Source organism: Acanthisitta chloris, unplaced genomic scaffold (genome assembly GCF_000695815.1).
Source record: "Acanthisitta chloris isolate BGI_N310 unplaced genomic scaffold, ASM69581v1 scaffold14467, whole genome shotgun sequence".
Lineage (NCBI taxonomy): Eukaryota > Metazoa > Chordata > Aves > Passeriformes > Acanthisittidae > Acanthisitta > Acanthisitta chloris.
Genome location: NW_008682276.1, coordinates 65,802 through 66,582, shown reverse-complemented (window position 1 = coordinate 66,582; position 781 = coordinate 65,802). Strand labels below are relative to the sequence as shown.

General features: G+C 59.8%; 1 protein-coding gene across 1 annotated transcript in view; it reads right to left on the bottom strand.

Annotated features, from left to right (window-relative positions):
- Positions 1–455: 455 nt before the first annotated feature.
- DLGAP2 (discs, large (Drosophila) homolog-associated protein 2) overlaps positions 456–781 on the bottom strand; it is a 60,147-nt gene continuing 59,821 nt past the window's right edge. The window contains exon 7 of the mRNA XM_009078474.1: positions 456–781. Coding sequence (XP_009076722.1) covers positions 456–781 — 326 coding nt within the window.

The window sequence follows — 781 nt, the reverse complement described above, 5'->3', positions numbered from 1 at the left end:
GCCTTTGCTGCTTCCCACACTGCCACATGGCAAGGGAGTTGGGGCTGCATGGGAGGTTGGGAGGAGACACAGCTGGGACAGGTGACCCAACCTGACCCAAGGGATATTCCACACCATAGCACATCATGCTCAGGGTGTGCAGTGGGAGGAAGGAGGAGGAAGGGGAGGATGTTTGGAGTGATGGTGTTTGTCTCCCCAAGGAACCATCACAGGTGATGGTCCCTGCTCTCCTGGAGGTGCTGAACACCTCCTGCCCAAGGGAAGCAGGGAATTACTCCTAGTTTTGCTTTGCTTGTGTTTGCAGCTTTTGCTCTCCGTATTAAATTGTCTTTATCTCAACCCAGGAGTTACTAGCTCTCACCCTTCCCACTCTCCCCATCCCACTGGTGGCAGTGAGTGACTGCCTGTGTGGGGCTTGGCTGCTGCTGGGGTTAACCCAGGACAACAGGCAGAAGTTAGGGACAGGCTACCTGGATCCCTATGGAGGAGCGGCGACTCTTGAGGAACTCCTCTGCCTTGGAGACGAGGATGGCCTTGTCGCTGGTGCGTACGGAGGAGCCCTCGGCCGCGTGGCGCTGCGCCGCCGCCGTCTCCAGCGCCAGGTTCATGGCCTTGGTGCTGTCCAGGCTGTCGGTGGAGTTGTACATGCCTCGCCCGTCCTGTGGCCACGGGGATATCCTCTGTGTCCTGTCGTGGTAGGCGTCCTGCGTGGACTCCGTGCTGCTCTGCGCCGTCACCGAGATCAGCGGCTTGGACGTGGTGCGAGGGGGAACTGGCGGGG